At 36.2% G+C, this 22,431-nt stretch overlaps 3 protein-coding genes and 1 pseudogene across 8 annotated transcripts in view; 2 read left to right on the top strand and 2 right to left on the bottom strand.

Moving 5' to 3' along the window:
- The window catches only part of LOC118277991 (dystrophin, isoforms A/C/F/G/H), a 438,713-nt gene extending 436,388 nt beyond the window's left edge, over positions 1-2,325 (top strand). The window contains 1 exon segment of the mRNA XM_050700084.1: positions 45-2,325. Within this exon segment, the coding sequence (XP_050556041.1) occupies positions 45-160 (116 nt within the window). The 3' untranslated portion in view covers positions 161-2,325.
- A 927-nt stretch (positions 2,326-3,252) lies between these two features.
- On the bottom strand, positions 3,253-5,741 carry LOC118277798 (cyclin-dependent kinases regulatory subunit-like). The gene is made up of 2 exons (XM_035596736.2): positions 5,516-5,741; positions 3,253-5,143 (listed from the first exon to the last, which is right to left on the bottom strand). The coding sequence occupies exons 1-2, from the start codon at positions 5,572-5,574 to the stop codon at positions 4,921-4,923; spliced, it is 282 nt and encodes a 93-aa protein (XP_035452629.1). The 5' UTR covers positions 5,575-5,741; the 3' UTR covers positions 3,253-4,920.
- A 1,081-nt stretch (positions 5,742-6,822) lies between these two features.
- LOC118277797 (uncharacterized) lies at positions 6,823-9,589 on the top strand (annotated as a pseudogene).
- A 2,452-nt stretch (positions 9,590-12,041) lies between these two features.
- Positions 12,042-22,431, bottom strand: part of LOC118277796 (inverted formin-2) — a 104,632-nt gene continuing 94,242 nt past the window's right edge. For all 6 annotated transcript variants that reach the window (XM_035596730.2, XM_035596733.2, XM_050700085.1 and 3 more), the window contains 18 exons: positions 18,978-19,116; positions 18,705-18,884; positions 18,461-18,572; positions 18,122-18,312; positions 17,894-17,998; positions 17,558-17,718; positions 17,288-17,476; positions 17,023-17,149; positions 16,735-16,887; positions 16,409-16,606; positions 16,182-16,304; positions 15,907-16,033; positions 15,379-15,507; positions 15,082-15,219; positions 14,787-14,955; positions 14,440-14,555; positions 14,210-14,317; positions 12,042-14,125 (listed from right to left, as the gene is read on the bottom strand). In XM_035596730.2, the coding sequence (XP_035452623.2) occupies positions 12,666-14,125; positions 14,210-14,317; positions 14,440-14,555; positions 14,787-14,955; positions 15,082-15,219; positions 15,379-15,507; positions 15,907-16,033; positions 16,182-16,304; positions 16,409-16,606; positions 16,735-16,887; positions 17,023-17,149; positions 17,288-17,476; positions 17,558-17,718; positions 17,894-17,998; positions 18,122-18,312; positions 18,461-18,572; positions 18,705-18,884; positions 18,978-19,116 (3,925 nt within the window). In that variant the 3' untranslated portion in view covers positions 12,042-12,665. The remainder of the gene's footprint in view (positions 14,126-14,209; positions 14,318-14,439; positions 14,556-14,786; positions 14,956-15,081; positions 15,220-15,378; positions 15,508-15,906; positions 16,034-16,181; positions 16,305-16,408; positions 16,607-16,734; positions 16,888-17,022; positions 17,150-17,287; positions 17,477-17,557; positions 17,719-17,893; positions 17,999-18,121; positions 18,313-18,460; positions 18,573-18,704; positions 18,885-18,977; positions 19,117-22,431) is intronic.

Below are 22,431 nucleotides of genomic sequence, written 5' to 3'. Positions count from 1 at the left end.
TGTGGTAATTTGGCTACAATATTAAATTATTGTTTAATTTCCAGATGACCTTGGGCGCGCTGTCGAAGAACTAGTGTCAGTAATGACGGAGGACACACAAAACCAGACATCGAACTCTCCTCCACAATACACCAACGGGAAGCCACCAACCAAAGAGTAGCCCTGACATCGCCCGTGGTACATCGCGCGCATGGTGCTGCCAGCGGGGCCGCCTGGCCCGCCCCCCTACTTAATGATACCTTCGAACTAGCAACACTGTCGAGTCATACCAAAGAGAACGCTTTAAACTCTTTCCTTACTAAACATCGAAGTATTATAAATTGTACAGTATTTCTACTAATTTTCGACTCATCACTAACAATACCTGCACATGCTGTTTCTACCTTATTATACAAAAGCTCTAACATTCCACACATTCTCTAATCGAGTGGGCTTCGCGGGGAAAGATACTAAAAGTAGAAGCCTGTAAGGAACCGGCTATATAGAACTAACAACGATCATATCTAGATTTAGTTCCCTGTAGCGTCGTTTTCGAGACGAGTCGTATGCAACGCTTATTGTATTAATAAGGGCATGCCATTGTTGCAGTACGTATCGTGATTGAGTCGCTTTTTTATACCTTTTCTTACTATACAGAACTTGGTAGGCAACCCTGACAGAATTTCTACTATTTTAGTTTTTCCCCTCCGTAACCCCGACAGTGTTGCTAGAACGAGACGATCCAACGAAAAAGACACTGTAACGAGCATTTATATACATATATATTTAACAAAAAATGTACCAAATTTGTGGATACTTAATATTTTAATCGTTTAAGTACATATCTTGTTAGTACAATCTCCATTATATATCATATCACTTCTTGTATACTTCCATATCATTTTGCTATGTAAAATACAGGCATATGTATTATATCACGTGAAACGAAACTGAGCCAACTCGGCCACTGGTCGGAGGTCTGTGTCATACAAGACAGTTCGATCGGTTTGACCACATGTTTATCATATCGACGAGAATAACATTGTACCCAGACCATATCCATGTTTTTCTATAATTATACAAAGAACAAACAGTATTTAAGGATGCTACCGTATAGTAGTAATTTTGAAGTGTGGTCACACTGAACGTATTAAGCTGAAAGCTTTAATAGGATCACAATTAGCTTTAAAACCGCAACTGTGACATATTTTGATAAATAACGCAACATGTATGCAACCTACAAGTTTATACCGCGCAACCACTGAAAGGGCCTAAGTTTTAGTGGAAATGTATTGTTATATAGATTGACCTCTCCGATTCTTCAAAAACATGTATGCCATATGTCTAGTGTGGCCGTAGATAAAATGGATTCGTTAACGATTTTGCGAGTAGTATTTAGATGTAGCCAAAATGATATCGAGCATGTTATCTATATGCATGTTTGTGTAAGTTAAACATTTATCGAGTTATCAAAAATGTATCGTTAGATGATGAAAAATAATAATCGAAGTGCTTCTATGCAGAGTAGTGGCAGTTTCCTTTCCTTCACTGTTAGGGCTAGGCCAGCCGCGATTATTTTATCGATAGAGTAAAGCGCACATAAAATAAAGCACTCTAAAAATGGTGCGATTTATTTATCGATAGTTATAATCGCGGCGCGCTCTAGTCGGTACTGTCGGACTGTAGGGACTCTTCTTAGGAACTATAAAACATGTATCCAAAACTTTTTCACTATTACAAAGGGCAACATGACACATTTTTCGATTAGACTAATATGGCGCGCGACGGTTTTTATGTCGCGCGCCGGTGTATCTCGATATGTACCGTGTGTCTACTAGTAAGATGCTGCCTACCTTTTTTAGATAAGGATATATTGGAGAGACTTTTATACGATCGTTAAATAATCCTGTTGAAGCTAACTTTAAATTAAGTACTTCGGATCTAACCATATCAAGGTTTATTTTGTTTTTTTCCGTCGCAACGGTGCGCAGGAGTTTTGAAGTACCAGCATATTTTAACGCTGGCAACATTCCAAAATTCCGGTGCACCCGCGACTGTTACTTAAATTCTTATTAATTTCGCTAATATAGTATATAAGAAAAAAAGCACAATCTTTATTATAATTTTAACGAAAATAGAAAATAAAAATTTACACTAATATATTGTTAATAATTTTATTTTTTGTTTATTACGTAGTACGTTAGTGTTCTGTTTACTATTACGAAATTTAATACTTATTTTAATATTGGCAATTTACGAAATGTACTACTTCCGCATTTATTTGTATATTTTACTGTGTTTATGATGTTTTTAGAAGTTAAACACAAATAAACATTCAACATAGTACACGATGGTTTCATTTTGCTCTTTAACACAAACCCAACCCCATACAATTTAACCAAAAGTAGTTTATACAATCATAAAGATGTCAAAACACGTTAATATTAGGAGGAAATGTTCTTGAATGGCATTTAAACTTCCTTGAGAAATACGTCTTGTTTGTTCCGAGGCACCAGGAGTTTACGACAGAGAGGTGTATTGGAATGAAAGTGAGTAAAAAATGATCTTGAAGAAGAATAAATCGTAAGAGTTAAAAACTACCTTGTTCCGTATGATTGCAAGTGCGACTGCCGCCAGACAAGGGGGAATTCGATTCCCAGGTCGGTAAAAGTATTGCCGAGCTATTTTTGGTTTTTCGAAAATTTCTTAATAGGGGCACGGAGTCTGGAATTGTGCCCAGTATATGGCAATAGGCTCACTCCCTATTACATGGGACTTATGACACAAATGTTTGAATATGGGTGTACAATTGTACATTGTGCAGTGGCAGTAATATTACATTAATGATATTTCCTACGCACTTTCATTTTAATATTTTGCAAATTTTTAATGTAGGATGTACCAGGACGGTAGGTGTCGCAATTTTAATACCTATGACGTATTTTGATGCAAAATAATTAGGATTTTAAAAGTATTTTTACTCTAACTTTTATGAGACATATTAAATTATTGTTATCGGCTTAATTACGTTGTTTGACGAGGAACAGCGCGAATGTCGCCGCGTGTGTTACAGAATGCTACTCATGAATATGAGCCAGCAAGGCTTGAAACTAGTCGAGTTCCTATAGTATTTTTTTAAGGAATTAATTACGTAGGTATGCCTACTACTTATGTAAGAAAAATAATAGTCTTTTCATATTAACATAGTGGATGGATGTTCTTATATAGGAACATCATGAATTATAGGAAAAAGCAGAATAAAAAACACAAAACTGCCCATATAAACCTTTATTTAGTTAACAGAAGCTTAAGAAACAACTTAGAACACTAACTTATTATTTAGTCATATGGAATTTGCAACAATATTAATAAAATAACACCAGGCGTTTAATTTTTATAGTGAAATACATTTTAAAGCAAAGGGGTTTACTGTCATCGATTGAGTTATAGAATTTACTCAATTTACAAGAATAATAGGAATATTTTAGCATGAGGATATGACACAACATAATATACATAATAATTTTAAAAATATATACCACTTAAACAGATTTCTATTATTCTATTTTACGGTAACATTAAACTAATATCATAATAGCAGAATAATGGTATAACCCGGTGCAGTTTTTGTCATCACAAAATACATAAATACACTTGTTTTATGAATGCAATTCCATATTAATACTATACAATATATCTTCTAGTTTACTATACTATAATGTCTTCAAAGCAAAGGCACATTATTTCAACAATTTCACATATATAAACTTTTTAATCTTCAGTCACGAATAGGAACAACTAACATAGTAATTCATTTTTATATTTCACGCATAAACTTTGTATGCAAACTTCATAACATAACATTTTTACTCAAAGAGTAGTTATAATATTATTCGTTATACTATATCAGTATGATATCAAAGTATAATTAAATATTTCAACGTATAAATATCTCGGTGTGCTAGATTTTTTATAAAAGATAAGTATTTTTTCTTTGTTATCTGATACTTTGTTTAGAACCGAATTAGATTATCAAACATTTTTCTCAGGGACGTTTTTGTGCAAAAGTAAGTATGAGGGATAATTATGATAACATTTAAAATTGAGATTGCATAACTTTTTGAACAACACGGTCAGGTATAGTTTTTAAATATTCACACAAGGTGGTAATAGTGTAGCAGAAACATAGGTACCTAACCGAGGCAAACAAAATGTTAGTATTATTTTAGTAGTAAATATTAAGTAATTGCGTAAGTCCTGAGGAAATGATTACATGTTTAAATAAGTCCAAACACTCACAGACACACAGACAATTCCAGATAAAAATAAGTTCATGATTAATTCTTAAAACTGTTGGTTAGTTTTCACAGATGGTAATAAGGTCGCAAACAAACCTTGAATTAGTGAAAAATAAACGTAAAAGGAATTAAATAATCTTTGTTCTTAAAAGTATTAACATTTCAAGTTATTTGGACAAACATTTTGGTCATAATGTAATACAAAATATAATTATTATTAGTCTTTTATTAAAAACAATGGTTCTCATATAATTGCATAAAGCCTACCTACATTAATTTGTTTAAATATCATAACACATTGTAATAGTTTCATAATAGCATATTCAGATTTGGTGATAGACTGTAAAGGCTTTTTGTTATGACCCATCAACCGAAGAGAAATTAATAATTTTCAACAAGCAAATATTTATTATTTATGGAATTTCTACTATTTAAATCGAAATGAATACATTCATTTTAAATCATACAAAATTGTAATCTTTTCAAAAATCCACCCCTAAAATGACCCCTGACTACTTCAAAATATTTTAATAAATGCATACTATCACAGACATCATACAAAATGGTTTCATACCTTAAAGAGCCTCCACATTCTACCACCAAACCGTACATTCAAAATTAATTTACCCTAGCAACACCGACCTCATACTTTGACGCTGGAGTTTGTATTACTATCTATTCCGTTCACCGTAGGCTGGACATCTGTCCGAGGTCGTCGGAACAGCAACACATGAGGCTCAGGGTTGTGGACCATGAAGTGCAGCCAGCCAGGGCTCTGCTGAACTCCTAGGTTGCGCCATTCTGTCTCCGTCATGAGATGGGACTTGGGCACCAGGCGGGCTATATCCGGAGGCAGGATGACATGCCTGGAATGTACAAAGACTAGTGTTAGATTTCCTTGATGTATATGTTGTGTGAATTATTTTACTAAATCTTCAAAAGACTATTTTGAACAATGACATCATTAATTTTACTTAAATTATTAAAACCTAGTCTTTATCTCTGTTTACGAAGAATGCATGACGACGATCAATGATGAAATATCGCAGAATTTATGAAAATAAACAGTGAACGGCTAAAAATATAACACGAAAGCTGCAACCATATTGTGCAACGTAACACTTCCGAGGATGACGTAAATCATTATGGACATCAACAAATATGTTTATACACTACAGTTAAGGGTTTATTTACGCAATAAATTCAATAAAATTAAGAAATAAACGCATAAAACTCACCTATATTCATAGACGTCATCAGTGTATCTTTGCGAGTACTGAATTTGATCCACAGGCATGTTGCACTTAATTAATTATCACCTCTGTCTACTCAGTGAAATCACGTGCAAAAACAAATTCACTAAAACCGAAAAGAACACTGATAATTTCGAATATTCGGAATATTCCAGCAAGGCACCACCGATTTTGTAACGCAGAAAATTTCAATTTATTGACAATGACGTTTACTTGACGTTTGGTCTCCGATGCATTCAGAACAATGGGATAGCCAAGTCCATTGTTGTCAGCACGTGGTATTTTATAGCTTTGCTTTTTATTTTATTATTTAATTTATTTAGATATTCACGAAATTTTAAACACGATAATTGTAATAATTTTTATCTATTTGCTTTTGCAAATTCAGTCATGATATTTTTTAACATAACTGTTTCTTTTATTAACAGAAATAATATAATCCGCGATTTGAACGCAATTTCCCGCGTGAATGGTAAAACGTTCCGTTTTTCTCAAAAATCTTTCAATGTTAATAGACAACCATGTTATGTTATGAACGTGGTAATTAAAAAAATATTGTAGTAGACAATAATAATTATCCGTAGTCGTTTTCAATGACTACAATTTTACAGTTAATAACAGTGAAATTAAATTTAACAAAGACTTTTACAAAAAGGCCTGCAGCATGTACCTGTTCTATTAACCGCAACAATATTTTGTAAAGTTTTCTTGCTTTGAATATTATGTCGATGTAGGTAGGTACCTAAGTAAGTACATCATACACATGTACAGTAGCAACTGACACATTTCTATACCTAAATAATTGGTTCGGGAACAATCTTGCGCAAGAGGGAAGGGCAGATGATAGACAGCTGATTGCATGGTTAACTATTGAAACAACCGGTGATATTATCCAATCACCGCGACCCCAGCCGCTGTAACAATTCAATAATGCGCCCCACACTTGTAGGATAGCCATCATTTTTTATTATTGTCCTGAATAAAATAGGCAACAAGGTGCGTTAGTGCATTGGTGCACTGGTAGATTGAATTTTTTTTCGAGTTAAGCGTAGGTACCGCGAAGTTATGATAAAATAACATCACTATCATTAGTTTCACATGATAGTATGTTAATTTCCAAAGTATTGATATTATACCTACAGGCCAGATACAGGCCATTGACTAGTACTGACTAACTTTTAATTTAATTTTACAGCATTAAAAATACCATTTACAGCTCTTATGATTTGGACCTCTTAGATAGATAGATAACTACACCAATATCTAGCACATGGAAAAGTCTCAATTTAATCTACAATGATGGTCATCCCAGAGTCAGTACTAGGGAGTTATGGAAATGGTTCTGCAGTCGAAGCCAGTCGTCAATTCAGTCAGGAGGTCCAGACACTGACGTATCCGTGCCATGTCGGAGATCACACTCGATTTCCTGCAGGGTTTGCTCAAAGAGGAATATCCTGATGTCAGCATTCAGCAGTTTGAGGTATGTCTAATGCAACGAAGTAGGAAATTGGTGGTGCAATGTTGGATTTTCTATACAACATCCTGTTTACATAATAATTTATTGTTGATGTTCTCATTGATTTTATTCTTAGGGCGCTCCCGGCTCCAAACGAGGTGATAACTACACTTCAATGGTCTACCGAATCACTTTGAGTGGGATCCGCAGACACGTAGAACCTGATGGCTCAAGCGAAAGTGACGAACCTTGGGAAAGTTCCATCATCTACAAATGCCTTCCAGAAAGCATCTTGAGAAGAGAGGCTTTCAAAAGCGACGAGCTGTTCTGCAATGAAGTCGCGTTTTACACCAAAATCTGGCCAGCCTTACTGGACTTTCAGAAACAGTGGAATGTACCCAACCCATTTAAGGCGATCCCGAAGTGTTACTTGGCCCAAAATGATTGTGTTGTGCTGAAGGACCTGAAGAGGGAAGGGTATGTGATGCCGGATAGGCACCAGGGTCTGACTATAGAGCAATGCTACTTCGTGTTGAAGCATTTGTCGCAGTTCCATGCGTTGTCGCTAGCTATGAAGTGCCACAATCCTGAAGCTTTCTACGAGTTGTTAAATATTAAGGATGGTATTACTGAAGGTAATTTTTGTGTGTATCTTCGATATTTTTTTCATTTGTACCTCTAAAGACTAATTTAAATCACGAATCTGCTTTGGTGTTTAATAAAAAACTGCTTTCCAGTATTCTACGTCGAAGAAAACGTGGATTACTACAGAAACTATTACATGGAAGCTACAAGAAATGCCATAGCTATGGTGGAACAGGAGTTATCTGATGCTGACGACAAAGACCACTATTTAGAGAAGTTTAAAAGCTTTTGCAGTGAGGAAACCTTCTTCCATACCATGGTGGAGTTGGTTACTCCTAAGGAACCATTAGCTGTGATTGGACATGGCGACTGTTGGACCAATAACTTCTTGTTTAAATACGTGGATGGTGATATTGCTGATGTAAGATCATTAGAAAATTGTTAATCGTGGATTTTTAAAGACCTTTTTTCATTGAGATATTTTCTTTCCAGATGTATATCGTAGACTTCCAGCTCGTCCGCTACGCGTCACCAGCTCTGGACCTGGTGTACATTATGTACCTGTGTCTGGACCGCCAGCAGAGGGCTGAGCACCTATCCTCATTGCTGGAGTATTACACCGATGAACTGCATCGAAGACTGGTGATGATGAGCGATGAGGATTCTGTATTTAATACCAGCTTGAATAGGGATGCTTTGTTTGAACTGTAAGTAATTTTTGCCCAAATAGAGGTAGACCTCTAAAACCTGTCTCTTCTGGTATTTCTAGGGTCTATCTGTGGTGGTAATTGCTTACCATCAAGTGACACGCTTGCTTGTTTGCCCCTATTCCATAAAGACCTTCTAATTTTGCCCTTTTTTGGAATTTCTTAAGGTTACAAGAGGAATTCAAACGAGCTGGTCGGTTTGGACTCGGCATAGCAGTGGACATGTATCCCATCATGACATGCGATAGTGATGAGGCGCCTAACTTATATCAACATGAGGTAACTAATATTTAGCTATACGAATTTATGCGATATAATAAGAACTTTTTGGAGAAGGAAAAATCATCCAATGACTTGTCCTGCTTTGCGTGAGGCGGGAGGGAGTGCTGTACTCTTACTGACTAAAAACCACCCCGTTCTTTCTCCTGCTTTGAGCCGGAGCCCTTGGATCTAATTTTTAATATTTAATGTGGTGGCTCTTAACCAACCATATTTTGAAAAAATACGTAAAGCGTTAATAAGTAAAGCCACCCCAACCCCATACTTTACCTGCCTCCAAACAAATTAAACTAGTAAATTAACTTTATTTTCCTCAATCAGGATAGCGAGTCATCATCAACATCGCGTGTCCAACCGGTGCAGACAAACAGTGCAGCTTGCAGCCGTAAGATGACAGAGCTGGTTATTGAACTGGTGGACGCTGGGATCCTTTGATCACCAGGAGTACCAGGATATAAGCACGATGGAAGAGGTGGAATGTAATCAAGGGTTTTAAAAGACTGTAGGGGTAGTTGCATCTTTGTTATTATGATTGGTGTTCAACAATAATCATGGAAAGGAGATAACCAGAAGTCACAGTTTACTTACGTACATTAATGGAGGAAAGCTCTACTAGTTTCGAGTCATAGAGGGGCTCGTCATCACGAGCAGCGTGCGCAGACGTGGCGACGTCCCCCCTGTGTCCTAGTTTTGAATCCCTCTGTGACTCGAAACTATTAGAGCATTTCTCCATTAATGTACGTGAGTAAACCGCGATTTTTAGTTGCTTTAGTATCTCTCACGATAATTATTATAAAAATGGAAAGGAGTTCCTATGTTCTGTAATGTATTTATTTCTAGATTATAAATGGTGTTTTCCTTTTAGTTTCTAGGTAAGGTTTTATGTTCTACATTTTGGAGGTACCAAAATCATGTTATTGTAACTAAGGGTTAAATAAAATAACAATTTGTATGTTGTATGTATGTCAATTTATTGTATATCGTTTAGTTTAAACACGTACAATAAAATATTGGGTTAAAGCCTTAAAATTATTTTACATTATATTTTGTGACAATGTGTCCCTTTGATCAAGATCTATTGGGTATAATTATAAAAATCAGATCATTTTCACCATCTGCGCTTCTTTGAATTAAAAAATGTCTATTATACTTATTTACTTAACTCTATATAATATTTATATTAGTATACTATATATAATAATTCAATAAAAAAATGACTTCGATAAATGGGATGCTTCCGGTGCAATTTGTGGAAATTTTCAATATATTTTTTTTTAATTACTAAGTTACATACACACTGGGAATTTTATTAAGTTTATTTTTTCCGAAAACTGTTTAGTATTCTCTTTCATGATTGGGAGCCTGCTGCCGGACAGTGCTATCTCTTTTTCACTTACTGCGACTGAGTAAGTTGGCTAAGGATAGCTATAACTTTAATAAAAAAATAAAATATACGCTTCACAATCTTTCAAGAAATACCAAACAGTTTTAGGAAAATTACAATTTCGTTTATTATTGCGAATTTCCAAAAATTGTTATCACGGCGATGCCCTTAAATTAATTTAATAAAAATGGTAATTTAAATAAAATACCCGTACTATCTCGTGGCACATTCATTGAATTTTTATTTTTTATTAAATTAAATAAAACATAATATTATTATAATAATAATAATTACGTACGGGCTCGTTACGTATGACGACGTTCTTTGTAAACAGATCTAGTAATAAAACTTATAATAAAATAAAATAATCAGTCATTGAAGACTTCAGATTTTGTAACAGTTGAGATTCTAGCGCCTAATACAATCTGAAGTTTCCAATAATTACCTGTTTATTTAAAGATTAATATTTTTTTGTATTTTATTTAAATTAATACTAACAAGTCTGGTCAGAAGACAAGGCACTCGATCCTCACTCACATCTACATTACCGCGACGAAACTAAACATCTATACATATAATAAAATCGTAGAAAAGTGCTGTCTGTACATTGAAAATAAAAATAAAAAAAATAGCAGGGGTTATTGTTATGTCGATGTCGAACCCAAAAATGTAATTAACTTTTTTTTGTCTGTTTGTCTGTTTGTCTGTTTGTCTGTTTGTCTGTTTGTCTGTTTGTCTGTTTGTCTGTTCGTCTGTGCGCGCTAATCTCAGAAACGGCTGATCCGAGTTGGATGCGGTTTTCACGAATATATTGTGGGATGCTTAAATTTACATTTAGTGTTTGTTTCATGTCAATCGGTTCATAAATAAAAAAGTTATGTCAAATTAAAGAATCACGTCGAACATTCTATGCTTAATGCTTATACCATTAATCTCCGCAACTATTTGACGGATTTGGTTGAAATTTGGTGCAGATATAGTTTAGAACCTTAGAAAGAAAATAAAAATAAAATAAAAATAAAATAAAAATAAAATAAAAATAAAATAAAATAAAAATAAAATAAAAATAAAATAAAAATAAAATAAAAATAAAAATAAAATAAAAATAAAATAAAAATAAAATAAAAATAAAATAAAAATAAAATAAAAATAAAATAAAAATAAAATAAAAATAAAATAAAAATAAAATAAAAATAAAATAAAAATAAAATAAAAATAAAAATAAAATAAAAATAAAATAAAAATAAAATAAAAATAAAATAAAAATAAAATAAAAATAAAATGAAAATAAAATAAAAATAAATAAAAATAAAAAAAAAATAGAAAATTAATTTATTCCGGACATATAGCGCCATCTATTGTTCAATTTCGTACTTATAGTACGGAATTGAACAATGTCGGGCTGTTCCTATACTCCGTAGATAGATGGCGTTGATCGCGCAATGGTGTAATTACAATTGTTCAGTTCATGTTATTGTTTTAATTCATTGGAAATTTGTTTTTACAAAATAGTAAAAAGCAATGAAAAATATAACATAATACAACTTTTAGTACAAAGAAAACGCTCTAACGGAGTATAGATAATTCTATGTCGATCGTTACACGACTTCGGTTCATGTTATTGTTTTAATTCATCGAAAAAAGTTAACAAATAGTAAAAAGGTATGAAAAAAATTATATCAATATAATTAAACTTTTAGTACAAAGAAAATGCCCGAACGGAGTATAAATAAATAATCCAAGTTGTCTTTATCCTCGATAGATGGCGTTGGGATCGAAATAGATTGCGCTATGGTTTTGTTACAATTATTTGGTTGGGTATCGGCCGAGCGCTTCGGTACTATTGTAGAAAATGTGTATTATCAGTCGTATGATTATTTGTCTGTAGTGGTCCTGCTGTTTCGTATGTTCTAAATTGGTTTCGTTGTATTTGTCAATTAATAAGTTTATTTGTTGGGTTTTCCTGGTTTTCTGGTTAAACTTTTTAACGTAGGTTTAGTTTGATATCGATTAATAGTAGTTACTGTAGTTAGTTTTTTTAATAAAATTGTAAGTCTAATTTATAAATTAATTAGATTAGATTTAAGTCGTTTCTTTTAAATTATTTAGTTTAAGCTTGGTTATTATAGCATAAAGGAAAGGTTCTAATATAATTTCTTTTTTAATTGTTATAAATTCGTAATTCGTAGCTTTCTTTAGTTTTAAGTTAGTTTTCATCTTAAGTTCGGAAAGATTATAATATTTCTTTAGTTAAAGTCCGTTTTTAAACTATTTTTTCAATGCCCTAAGTGAGTATACATCTATTAAAATCAAACGCAGAGCTCATTATGTTGATTTTTGAAGAGTTCCCTGGAATATCTTCCACATCTCATTTTTGAAAAGATCCCGCGAGATCGGGAACTCATCATCATCATCATCATCATCAGCCTATAGCTATGGGAACTATGTGGTTAAAACCAAAAATTTGCCGGAAGTCACTATTCCACGCGAACGAAGTCGCGGGCAAAAGCTAGTTTTATAATATGTTAAAGAAAACATACATGCAATAAAATTACAACCATTTTTTTTTAGTTTTTTCACCTGTTTCAATACTTCACGCGGTAATTGTTTGGTCCTGACTTTTTGTCTTTCAATACTTTAATTCGAATTAGCACCAGAACACAAAGACGACCTGTCAGAGGCATTCGTTACTGACAGATCTTCTAAGGTTAGCAGTAATAGCACTTATTTAACGCTTGCCCGCAAGACCTGCTGTGTGGTCACGCCTACCTTTCCTTTGGAAGCCTGTGTAGGCCTCATGAAGCCCGAGGTTGGCCTGCTGTTCACATTCTTCAGAGGTGGCCTAGCAGCACCTACCGAGCTGCCGCTGGAAGAAGACCGGGACGCCGGCATCCTTGATACAGGCTTCGGTACAGGCTTGGGTGTGGGCTTCACAGGTGCTGGTGGCACTCTCTTCACCGTCGATACTGATGTAGAACTATTTAGAGAACTCCTAGAGCTTCGTAGTGATGCCCTAGATGTAGACCTTTCCACTCTTAAAGAACTAGCCCGTTTTGGAATTAGGTTTGTTCGTTTTGGGTCTATGGGTGTCCGAGGGGGCGTCCTCGTCTCTTTGGTAGCTATCTTCTTTGGTTGTCCCAATTTGGGAACTGGGGACTTGGAGATTTTCGGCACAGGTGACTCACACTCCACGTTACAGCCCGAGGAAGCACCCTGGGATGCACTCTCTGAATTCAGACTCTGGGTTTCTTCAAACCCTTCATCATTCAATTCGTGCTCACTTTTGACTTTCGACATTCTTGGCGAGGTCGTCCTTTCTGGAACCTTCTCTGGAGCCTTCTCAGTTCGGGTATTGAGAGACTTTCTGTATCCGTCTCTCGACCAGACTCCAGTAGGGTGGTCAGCAGGAGATTTGAGTTCTCTAATCGCTTTCTGCACGTCCTCCTGGTTTATAGAAGTCTGCCGCCTCATCCGTAGATATGGTTTTGTTTCTTTGGTCGTTCTGTCTGTGCTTTGGCTCTTTAATCTATCCTGCCACCGTTTCAACCTAGTTTCTTTTTCATCCTTACTAGCTTCAATTGGTTTTGCTACTTCTTGCGGAGCTTCAACTTTATATGATGCTTGAACTTCTAATTTGGAAGGTCTAATTACTTGAGTCTCCGCTATTAGTTCTGGTGCTGGCGGCTCAGGTTTCTTTTCTTCTTCAGGGGAACTATTAGAGTCAGTGTTCCTCTTATACCTCCTCGTTCTCCTGGCGGCAGAAAATCTGTCAAATTGACCATCACCCAAAATTTCTTGGCAGAGATCTTTCATTTCGGCAGAAGCTTTGTCGCTGAGATTGGATCGGGTGGGTAAGGACGGTTGGAATTTCCTGCAGGGTTCTTTTTCTGGAGGAGGGTTGAAGGATGAATTGAATTTTCTTTGTGCTGGTGGAGTTTCGATGTTATCTGAGTCAATCTCTACCCTGTCCGATTTCTCTATCCTGTCTTGTCTGACGGTGTTCGGTTCTCTGTCGCTAGTGACCTTTATATCGGGCAGTTTCTTTTGTTCTTCTAGAATTGATATCAACGGTTGTGGTGACTCTATCTGTTGTCGTGACCGTTGTCTTCTGAGCCTTCTCATTTCTTCGTTTTCTTCGGTTTTTCTCCAAGGCACTCTGTTGTCCTTTTTCTGCGGTTGTACATCTGGAAATAAAATGACTGCTGTAAAAATTGGTTCCTTTTTATTTTTCACCATATCTTTAAGACTGATAAGATATTTAAGCTTACCTTCGACAGTTTCGAGTGCCTTAACGACATCGCTGTCGGGAAGTACGGCAGGCCTCCAGTCGGCGCGGCCCTCAGGCAAGGGCTCGAGGGTTGCGCTTCGCTCGCTCTCTGTGAAACCATTAGAAGGTTATTGACACTGGTTTTATTTCACACCAGAAGGGAAGAAACTAAGACATTTACAAGATATGAAGTTAAAAATAGGTGAACAGTAAATTATTTATTTTACATACCGGAGTCGTTTTCCAAGGAGCGCTTGTCGTTGTGGAGGCGCATGGTGCGCGTGCGCGGGCGCGCGTCCTCCTGGCTGCTCGCGCGCAGCCACGACTCGATCTTCTGCCGCCACTCCCTACACACACAAGATACAAACTTAATAACAACTAACATAATTACAGTTTTAAGTTTAGTAGCATTAAAGTATGATATTAGAAAGCCCTATTGCCATTCGGTAGGGCACGGAAACACTGGTGATGCATTCTAATCATAAAACAGTGGGTGCTAAATAAAAGTAAAACAACGATATATAATAAAAATTAATAGACGAAACATATATACATACGTAGTTGAATTTTGTACATACTTGGGCTTAGCGGGCGCTGTCTCAGGCGAGGCAGGTGCAGGCGAGACAGGCGCAGGCGGGGTGGGGGTGGAGGGGGCGTGCGGGGCGCGCGGGGAGGGGGGTCGCTCGCGTGCACTCTCCGGGATCTCCAAGCGAGCGCGGGCAGCGCCGCGGCGAGACCACGAACGATCTGAACAAGGAAACAATAGAATAAATACATTGAACATCAGCATAATCAAATCGAATTGTTATTTGCTCCTGTCATGATCACAAAAAATCAAAGCTGTGATTGAATAAATTAACCAGATAATCTTACCGAGACTACCCCAAGCACTCCTCTCGCGTAGATCATTAGCAGCTGGTGAGGAATGACGGAGGAACTCCAGCAAGCCTTCCTCATCATCACCAGGACTAGCCCTGCTTCTGCGACGTAAGCTACCGGTTGGGGTTACATCTGGAAGAAGAAAGAGATATTTAATCAATGATATAATAAATGATAAAATATGCAGAAAAGATCACAGAAATTGAAAGTGGGTTTACAAAAGTCCATTATTACGGGATGCCAGATGTTTAAGTCTTTTCGAAATCTATCGAACTATAGAAATAAACTGACCAGGTGAAGGAGATGGGTCATGAGGTTTCCTGAGCGATCTCCTGCCCAGTCCGTTCCTGATGTCCAGCAGCAGCGACTCCATGAGAGACTCGCATTCAGATACAGGTGTACTGCTGACACTGCTCGTTCCTGCATTGATAGAAAATAATACTTGTTGCACATTGCAAAGAAGACAAATAATGTTCTGTGAATGGTTTTTATACAGGGTATACTAATATTGTAAAGCTGAAGAGTTTGTTTGTTTGAATAGAATTTCTAAACAAAGTTTCAGCTAATCTCCGGAACTACTGGTCCGATTTGAATAATTCATTTCTTGTGTTGAATAGTGCATTTATCGACAAAGGCTATAGGCTGTAAAACATCACGCAATGACCAATAGGAGCTAAGCAGAGCGGGAAAAACCGCGCGGAAGTAGCATGAGTTTAAGTATATTTTCATTGATTTCCAAATGACAAACTTAATAAACTTCATATGTATACCTTTTTGTTACACCGTGTATATGCAATTGTAGAAGATATATCTGCTTACCGGTTTTAACCCTGGCGGCAGCCATGTCCCTGGCACGTCTTCTGGCAGCGGCTTGTTCTTCATTAGCTCGCCGCCTCTCATTGTCGCTCACAGCAGACCTGAACTTGCTGCAGAACCATACGAACAACTGGAAATAAAGAAAACATTATTACAGATTATTCAGAAGACCATTATTACACCTTTGACAAAATTTACTTAAACTTAGACTGAAGTCATGTCACAAGCATTTTATTGCATCTCAATCGCATCTCTCATTAAAACAGAATTTGTCTTACCTTGAAACATTCCTCTAACTTAAACGACACGGGGTCTTCGCAGAAGAATTCAGCAAGTTGTTTCCTAATGCTTTCGACCTCCTCCATATCTTTGTCGAGAGCTGACACCTCTTGTTCAGCCACCTAGAATAATGTACATTTCATTAGAACCTTTGAAGACTCTCCACCTTATCAAAACATTGCATGGTATCCAAATTCTTCCAAATTAATGGACTCTGTGAACTAACCTGCAAGAAATCTCCCATCTGCTGTTTAATATCCTGCTGCGTATTTGGCATCTGGATCTCCTTCTTCAAGCCTTGTATCCTGTTGGCCAGGGTCTTGATCTCGTTGTGCAGCTGTTCTACAGTGGCCTTTGCAGCCTCTTCCAGCACTCGCGTATCATCCGCGAAATGAATCAGTTCTTTGTTCTTGCGTTCAGCTTGCTGTTTGGGACAGAAAAGCTGATTTAGTATACCAAAATATTTTTTATTGACAAGTAATTGTAATTTATTCTTAGTCACTCTATAAAATAAAGGGCTTAAAGTAAGGAACATAGGTAATTTTTACTTACCATAGCGACATAGTGCATGAGCGTCATGCCAGGTTTGTTAGCCCTGATGTCTGGTAGCTTTTGCAGGGAGGATAGCTTGACTCCTGCCGCTCCTCCGGCGTAACCACCAGCGTTCAGGAAGTTACCCGCAATTAGCGCTATGTATAGCACCTCCTAGAAAGAGAAATAAATTTTATTAAGAGTTTTGTACCTTGATTAACAATAGCAGTATAAAAGTCATAAATCAAATTTTAAGTACTAACTACTATCTGAAATACCTATAGAAGATATATATCTTCAATATATTACCTGTAGAGCTCTTGAAGACATTAGATCATCACCAGCCACCAGAATGGCGTTGATGGCACTCTCCAAGTACCCTGATGTTGACGCCCATTCTTCTTTTAGGAGCATACATTCAATTCGCAGTTTGTAGCTGTAAAAAACAATAAAATTATTAGACAAATAATACACCATAGAAAAAGTATTACAAATAGTACTGAATTGTTAGATATTTTATCGGTCTACTGAGTAGACTGTAAATACGAAAGAGTAGACCGAAAAGACCACTTACTTGGGAAGTTGTATAAGTTGTAATAAGAATTTCTCAGCTGTTCCCAATTTAGTGACGTCACCGGTGAATGCCTTGAGCATCTCAGATTCGTCTATCTCAGGTAAGATCTTGAGAAGACCACGCAGTTTCTCTGTACCGATGTCGTCATGAGCACCCTCGCGAATTAATTGAATTATGTCTTCATTAGAACTGTAATAAAGAAGTAGTTTTAGTATCAAATACTGTTGTGTAATAAAAAAAGTTGTATACTCCTATATGTTCATATTTTACCTCCTAAACTGCTTCAAAAATATATTAACATTGAGACTCCTCTTGCCGTCCAGAAGTGTGATTTCAGAAGATTCTTTGCGCGGCTTTCTCTCACCAGAGCTATCGCAGATGGGACTTCTTCCTAGCCTAGGTGAGGAGCCGGCAGATCCTGTTGGTTGTATCTGAAAGAATAATAATATTGTTAAAATAATGCTAATGGAGAGGTCTAAATTTAATGAAGGAAATGTGAAGATGGCAGTGATGATAATGTTGCAAAGATTGTGATGCCATTTGGGAACAGATAAGATCTTATTCTGTCTTTCCATCCTGGAATTGTATGGTGTTCACGAAACTAACCTGTTGACAGAAGAGGCCTTCGATCTCCGTCCAGTCCAAGTCTGCCTTCGGTGAGTGTTTGTGACTCGATGCTACCAGCGACCAAATGTTGTTTTGACCAATGACCTGGAAAATTGTGAAGAACATTATTAGCAGATAGTCATTTTGAATTACAAGCAGAAATAATCTCTTTGTAGATCTTAAGCATTTATTTAGTTTAAAGTCTCGTCAAAAGCTTTTAAAACTTACTTTGTTATTAGGAATTTTATTCCAATTTATAGTTTTCATCTTTGTCTTCGGTATAGGAGTTTCCTGCTGCGGCAGTTTGATGTCCAGTGCTGGCGCTGGCGGTGATGGTGGGCAGTTTGGCGGTGGGACTGGTGGGGGTGGGGGACCGCCTGGGGGCGGTGGGGGTAGCGGGGCGGGAGGGGGTGGTGGTCCTGGAACATAAAATAGAAAAGATTGAGAAGCTGTTTTCATCTTCTTCGTTTCGTTGGTCTTGAGAATGATTCTCGGGCTTTGGTTGAAGCGAAATATTATTGTTAAGTTTTTGAATGATTATATGGTAACCAAGGTCTGTCAGCTTACCTGCCATTGCAGGAGGAGGTGGTGGCGGCGGTGGTGATAGTGCTCGCTGCAGACTCTGCTTTCTGCCACCAGCGGAGATATCACGGTGTTGGCAGGTACAGCCCACCTTTGCCTGAAATGAAAAAATGTTTGTGAATATATAAGTAATATTATAAAAATCTGATGCTTATGAAATATCTTTAATTTGAACAATGAAGGACATATCATTGGAGAATTAAGCAAAGAAATGTTTTCAAATACGAACCTGTACACTAGGTGCTCTGAGCAGCTTGGCAGCATCTTCCCTGGTCTCCAAGAGCGTGGCACGGTGGACCAGTGTCTCTGCTGTGTCCCACACGATGTCACTCACTGGCTCCTTGGGGTCTATCCTTAGGAGATGCTGCAGGATGCTCAGGAATGGGATCTCTTGTGGAGTATCCGCTACCTGAAAGAGGGATTGGAGATTGTAAGTCTCTTTGCTATTATTTAAGTTGCAAATAGGTCTTTCTGCTATCTACCTTTGGTGAAAAATGTTTACCTGTTTGAGTATCGCATAGAAAACATCCAAATGCGAGTTGAGGTTGATACCTCCGGGACCCTGGGCCTCATCACTCTCCCTCTGTTCCTCGAACACGTCCAGCTGCACGCCCAGGTCTGGGTGACTGGCTGCCTCATGTCTGGAAAAGAATATAATCGTTTTTAATCATATTTTTTTATTGTTAGTTTTAGCACTATCGTACATTCTAACGGGTAATGCATTTTAAACTTAGATTAACGTTTATCCTATAACTTCAAAATATTATCGCTCAATATTAACTTTTGTGTATATATTAATTGTTGATCAAGTCTTATATTTATTTATCAAAACATTCTAGCCCAAATTGGAAAAAATTAACACATTTCAAAGTTTTAATTAAGTTTCACTAGTAAGTAAACTTAAGCAAAATAAACATTCAGTATACTAGCAAAACTTTCGTTTTCTTTCCACAGTTTTGGTCAACAATACTCGACACCTACAACAATAGCTCGAGTAGTTTACACAGTATGACGCAATCACTCGATAATTTAATCAATAGCCTACTCGTTCAGATCAAGTAGTTCTCACGGATCGAGTGCAAAAATATGGTTTTGAGGGAAAGTATAGAAACTTTGGCTCGAGGCAATTTAATGTGGAGTTTGAGATCATGGCAAGTGCCTCTTGGCAGTTACACTGTAAACTTTAAGTTTTGTACTTTAGACGTACGTAATCCACTTCGGTTTGGGATTGTAAGTGGAAAAGGCAAAGAGATCTAGTTGAGATTTTTGTATATTGAATAAGTAAATAAGTTATCTGTTTAATTACATAAGCGGATTGTCTTAAACGCACTTAAATTGTGTAATGAGCGAAAAGAAAAAGTTTTACACGACTATGCTAGAAGCTTTATTTTATTTTTATCTAGGACTTTCCAACAAATTCAACGTGTGAACTGTTTCTTTGCCATAACTTAGTTAACGGAGTTTAGAAGACTACTCAATGTGACCAATTAAAACTTAATGGTGAATTCTTGGTCTGCCTTCTTGATGACACACGAGTATCTTAAAATAAACATTTCTAAGTTACTAACTTAGCTGAATCAGCTAAGCATAATCATGAACCGGTTAACTTAGTGTAGTCACTTATCCGTGGCTAATATTTTAACGAGTGGTATTATACAGCGCCATATTAGGACCGGACAGTCGACCAAAAGATGCGCCTACGCACACTTCAAGTTCGGTTTTTCAACTAAGTACCTACGTTGTGGTTTTGGTGGTACTTTTTGTGTAAGGGTTCTTTAAGATGTAAGTTGTTTGGATTAAAATTACTTTTTAGGTTATGTGTGAAATTGAATATTGTTTATTTTAAGAAATGAAATATTTTATACGTTATTGTTGAGATTTTATATTTTGTATAAAATCAAAGCTTTAATTAATAGTTTACTTAAGTGTTTTTGTGTATAATTAAAACATAAAGTGTGTTTAATTAGACTAAACTTTCGGCGTGATGACAGCTCAAATTTTTCTTTATTTTCTTTTATAATCTTCCTCAATTACGGTACACATAATTATTATTACTTACTTTAGCCTCTTTCTTTAGACCTTTATCAACTTTATACCTTTAGCTTCAACCAAACACAGTGTCTCACAGTGTCGATACATGAAGTCAACTCGATTGCGAGGAGTTTTTGCCCTCCTAAAGCCCGCGATTAATTTAATGGCGGCTAAGGACATGTTCTGCTTGTTTTTGCACTAATTACAGAACGATTGCATGTAATAAAATTTAAATATAATGTAGGTAGTATCTAGTATGAGTAATGAGTGTTTTATTTGTTAAATAGAGCTTTTAAGAGATTGTTGGTAGCGTGTTATTTGGATGAGATAATATTAATATTAATTCTCTTTTCGTATGTGCACTGAAGAATATGCTTGTATACAATCACGCTTTTGTTCTAAGGAAACTCCTTGTCTAATGTCATAATTCCACATTGTTTTTTTTATGGAAAAGGTGGCAAACGAGCAGACGGGACACCCGTTTGTAAGCCATCAGCGCCGCCTATGGACACCCGCAACCCTAGAGGAGTTACAAGACGTGAGACTTGAAGGTCGTATCGTTTGTAATAAGAATTTAACAAATAATGCGCTAAAATATTTGCTTTACCCAAGAATCGCTGACATGTTTCAGACTCTTTATTATCATTTACCGTCTATGTATCCAATTAACAATTAGTTCAACCGGAAATCGAACTCAAGAATTTGTACTATTATTTACATTATTATTCCCAAGTAATAAACCATAAATAAACAAAATGACAGTTGTTCACAATTTATCGCATCGATCGACAAATTGCTTAATTTAAAACATAACTAACAAAACACAATAAATAACTATATTATAACAACTAAATAACGTTTAACAAAAAACAAAAACGTATCAAACAGTTTTTTGTTCTGGCTATAAAATTACCGAGTTCGATCGAGCATGACGGACAAAAACATTTGTCGATGGTGTTATACTAAAATAGGGGTATTGATCGATATTATTTGTTTTCAATAATATTCAAATTTAAGATACCGAAGTTAATTCTGTAATTATTAAAAAATAAATGTAAAAATGTTGTGTTGTGTTGTATTTAAAAACGAAACCAAAATCCCAAGGAGAGCAGAAATACAAAATGGTAAGTATGGTGAATCATTAATATTTTTCTAATAGAATCAGGTTTATGATATGTTCAAACCCTGGTCCACATTACTTTTTGGTGCTATTTATTAACCATGTAAATAAGTGTGGGAGAGCCATGCTTCGGTACGAATGGGCCGGCTCGACCGGAGTGCTACCACAGCCTCACAGAAAACCGACGTGAAACAACGCTTAGACTATGTTAGGTTACCGGTGGCCCAATTACCCCCTTTTCCAATCTTCCCAATACCTGATTCCCCAACAACCCTTAAATTTCTAACCCCCAAAAGGCCGGCAACGCACTTTTAACGCTTCTGGTGTTTCGAGTGTACATGGGCGGCGGTGATTGCTTACCATCAGCTGACCCATCTGCTCATTTAACCATAACATAAAAAAATATAAGCCCTAATAAAAACCTAAGTATAGAGGCTTAAAAAATGATTCATGTACCTACAAGCTACACAGTATTTAAAAATAATATACCTACCACTATTTAAGTTCCTGTTATTTAAATGAACAAGTTAAGCATCCAAAGCCGCGGCCTTAAGCTAGTCAGATTACATACAACTTTACATATAAGACCAAGTTAGCTATATACGGCAGAATATAATTTCTAGTTTGACTTCATTCAACATAGTAGATTTATAACTTTTGCACACTGCTCGTCGAGATAAATATATGTTAATATTATTATTTATTATTATGTATTGTAGCTCCTTATATGTTTATTATTATATCCTTTATGTATCCTTTGTGGGAAGGTTTATAATGAGATAACGGTACTTAAAGCCTTAAAGGG

The sequence above is a fragment of the Spodoptera frugiperda genome, chromosome 18 (assembly GCF_023101765.2).
Source record: "Spodoptera frugiperda isolate SF20-4 chromosome 18, AGI-APGP_CSIRO_Sfru_2.0, whole genome shotgun sequence".
Taxonomy (NCBI): domain Eukaryota; kingdom Metazoa; phylum Arthropoda; class Insecta; order Lepidoptera; family Noctuidae; genus Spodoptera; species Spodoptera frugiperda.
This window is presented reverse-complemented; position numbering and strand designations above follow the sequence as displayed.

Excerpts from the sequence above, each read along its gene's own strand:
- LOC118277798 (XM_035596736.2), bottom strand. The coding sequence starts at position 5,574 with ATGCCTGTGGATCAAATTCAGTACTCGCAAAGATACACTGATGACGTC. Across the intron at positions 5,144-5,515 it reads GATGACGTCTATGAATATAG|GCATGTCATCCTGCCTCCGG; the intron begins GTGAGTTTTATG and ends TGTACATTCCAG.